The 3,667-nt window shown below is 36.2% G+C and overlaps 1 protein-coding gene across 1 annotated transcript; it reads left to right on the top strand.

The window, feature by feature from the left end:
* The first annotated feature begins 1,623 nt into the window (after window positions 1–1,623).
* LOC106873262 (protein FAM200A) lies at window positions 1,624–2,205 on the top strand. Its single transcript, XM_014920554.1, has one exon. It carries the CDS (start codon window positions 1,624–1,626, stop codon window positions 2,203–2,205), a length of 582 nt encoding a protein of 193 aa, XP_014776040.1.
* The last annotated feature ends 1,462 nt before the right edge of the window (window positions 2,206–3,667 follow it).

Raw genomic sequence — 3,667 nt, 5'->3', positions numbered from 1 at the left:
TATATATGTATGTATGTATATATATTATCTTTTCTAAATCTCTCAAAGAGCGACATTCAGTAACAGTTCATTAAAATAAAGGCTATTTGCCAACATAATGTGGCTGTCCTGGAAGGGACGATGTTACTGTTGCTTTAGTCCCAAGAAACATCGTTTCTAGCTGGCTATACGACACAGTATCTGTGTCCTTATATTTTCGAGCGGGGAGTTCAGCACTCCCACCTAGTGCAAAACAACATCTGTGGACTAGTTCCTGGGTTATTACTCTTTATCAACACAGAGTAGCTGCTTGGCCAGATGGTGTTGCTAAACTCACCGTTCGAATATATAGTTTTCAAAGTGAAACACAGTCACTGGTCTAAAAACAGAAATATTATTATTTCTAAATATCTCAAAGAGAGATATCTCATTACGTTACATGATATTACATTACGTTACATACAATTATTTATCGATTTATTGTATCTTAATTTTAATTTTATATATATACAAAAAACGACATGAAAAGTACCAATCCAGTATTTTCTCATCCATGGGTTTACGACAATTAGTCTGTTACGTGTTTGTGAGTGAGTAAGCAAGCGAGTGAATGCATCTGTGAATGAGTGAGTTTGTGAGGGAAAGAGGATTTTTTAATGTTTTTACATGCGTTTTTTTTTCTGTAGTCAGATAATTGTAATTGTTAGCTCTTATAACGGCTAGAGATTATAATGGAGGAGAAGAGATCAGTTACTCATGTTTACATAACCATGAAAAGACAATTAAAAAACAACTGTTCCTATCTCCTTCCGAATTTCAAAACAAATGGTAACGTCTCACTGTAGGTGTCGCTAGTTTCTTGCAAAAGGCTAATTGTTTGATTTTAAAGAATAACTTATTTTTAACTTTTCGAAGAAGGCTGGGATGTTTTCTAAAAAAAATTTTTGATTTATTATTTTCTTCCTTCCACGTCTGAACTCTCAAAATGACCCAACGCAAAACACAATTGGAATATAAGCCTGAGTTCTTGAAATATGGCTTCACTGAGATGAGGGAACGATCTGGAAACATCCTTCCTATTCCAGTGTGTTCCAGTGCCTGCAAGACCTCGCCAATGAATCTATGAAAGGAAATAAATTGAAGCGTCATCTGTAGTCAGTTCACCCAAAGTTTGTTGAAAAACCACTGAGTCACTAAAAGTACAAAGAAGAACAAACAGAACGAAGTCGGATTGATGCTCCCTCGAATTCACCTTTTTCTATGGAGAAAGCTTCTCTGGCGTCCTTTCAAGTGGCATAGATAATTGCAAGATGCATAAAAGCTTCATAACATTGGAGAGGAGCTGGTAAAGTCAGCAGCAATGGCAACGGTAAAGACTATTGGTGGAGCAGATATTGCCAAGAAGGTTGAATCGGTACCACTTTCTGACAATAGCATTAAACGTAGAATTGATTTCATTTCAGAAGATATTTTGGCTCAACTGATCGTGGCACTGAAAGTAAAGAAGGAAAAATTTCTTTGCAGACAGATGAGTCTGTGGATACTGCAGGTAACCCTCAACTGATGGTTTTTATAAGGTACAGGGAAGAATTTCTTTTCTGTAATGCCCTGTCAACTACCACCACTGGAGAAGATATCTTTAATATGATGAACAATTTTTTAAAGAAACATGATCTAGACTGGTTGAATTGTTTGACAGTGTGCACTGATGGAGTTCCATTAATGATGGGAAATCGTTTGGGTTTTGTTACTCACATTAGAGCAGGAAATCCTGATTCTATAATAATTCACTGTTTTTTGCATCAAGAAAAGCTTGTTTCTCATCGCTTGAAACCAGACCTCCATGCAATTCTAAATGATGCTATCCAAATTGTGAATTTTGTCGAGGCCAGGGCTTTAAACTCACGTATTTTCCATAAAATATGTGAAGAGATGGGATCATATCACCAAGACTCGCTGTTCCCCTCTGACGTCCGTTGGTTATCTCAAGAAAAAATTCTTGGAAGTGTTATTGAACTAAAAACTGAAATTGAAATCTTTCTCTATGAGAAAAAGTATGCACTTTCAGGTTGCTTTCAAGACGTTGCTTGGCTGATGAAGTTTTCTTATTTGGGTGACATCTTCATGCACCTGAGTGAACTGAATTCAGACATGGAGGGTCGAAATCATACCATGGTGGACATAGGGGAGAAAATTGTCTCATTCAAGAAAAAAATTGCTCTTTAGAGAGAAACGTTGACCAAAGGAAAACTGTCATCTTTCCAGAACTAAGTGATGTGATGGATGATTCATTAGAAATATCCCTTGCTGACATCAAAAGTATTCTCGAAGATCATCTGAAGAAGCTTCAAGAAGAAATGGACAGGTATTTTCCAGAAAATGTTGACATCAAGAAGTATAGCTGGATCAGGAATGTTTTCAGTGTGAACGTCAGTGAATTTGGTGAAGATATTCCAGGGTTTCAAGAAGAACTTAAAGACCTCCAGGAAAATCAAGTGCAGAAACAACACTTTGAAAACCTCTCGTATTCAAAATTTTCGACCTAACTCAAGGAGAAACCCATTCTGACTCGGGAGACTGAAAAAGTTCTTCTACCTTTTCCAACAATATATCTCTGTGAACAAGGGTTTTCAAGTTTTGTTACGATCAAGACTAAAGCAACGAACCGCTTCGATCCTCAGCATGACTTGCGTTGTGCTCTAACAATCAACATAAAACCCAACTTAAAGGATCTCACTCACAAAATGAAGCAGTTCTATGGTAGTCACTGAGAAAACAATTTTTGGTTTTGTGACTTGACTACCAAACATGTAATAAACTTAGTCTCATTTTCAAGAAAATTTGTTTTTTCAATTGCTCCCATTTAATGGTCATGGAAAATCATTGTGTGTTAGAAATATGAATTTACTCAATAAAACCATATGCAATTATAAATAAGTAGAACATATCAAAATTATTAGTGATTAGCACTGCATGTACATACACTCATTTAGGGTCGCCAGGCCAGGCCAAGATTGTATTTAGGGTCACGACCAAAAAGCTTGTGAACTACTGATCTAATATATAAAATTGCTTGTTTGTGTTTGTTACCAAAGCACACAAAACCAGTAAATCAATCATGTTCAAACTTGGCATGAAAGATCCTTTGACGTAGATATAGGTTGTCCTCAAATTTGGACCTATACACTTTTAAGGGACAAGAGATAGTCCTCATTCAACTTAGTTTTGGTTGTTTAAGAAAAATAGATGGAAGTTAATGCAGTATGCGTGTGATGTGCTGTTGTTAGTGTGTTAGCGGGTGTGTTCACCCCTTTCTCTCTCGGTAATTGATTTAAAGTGAAGAGACAGGAAACACCTTCTACAATGGTCAGCAATGTAGCTTGAAATGGCAGCCAAATGACATCAGATATACTCTCAAGCAATTATATATATATAAATATACATGCAAAATTTAGGTTAGTTAAAATATGTTTTTGACATATTTCAGCTGCAAAAAGGCAAATTCACAACAGTTATCGTAGAGAAAGTGTCTCTCTTATGGTAAAAAAAAAAAAGGCGTGAAGACACCAGATTTGTTCAGTGTCGCCATCTATCAGGAATCCCAGACACCAATGTTTCGAGTTTTTTTTAACTCTTGTCAATGGGATGTACCTAAAAGAGGCAACTCTGAACAAAATGAATCATATTG

This window comes from Octopus bimaculoides, chromosome 28 (assembly GCF_001194135.2).
Source record: "Octopus bimaculoides isolate UCB-OBI-ISO-001 chromosome 28, ASM119413v2, whole genome shotgun sequence".
In the NCBI taxonomy this organism is placed as follows: Eukaryota; Metazoa; Mollusca; class Cephalopoda; order Octopoda; family Octopodidae; genus Octopus; species Octopus bimaculoides.
This window is presented reverse-complemented; position numbering and strand designations above follow the sequence as displayed.

What these genes read in the sequence shown, in the direction of transcription:
- LOC106873262 (XM_014920554.1), top strand. Translation starts at nt 1,624, where the DNA reads ATGATGAACAATTTTTTAAAGAAACATGATCTAGACTGGTTGAATTGT.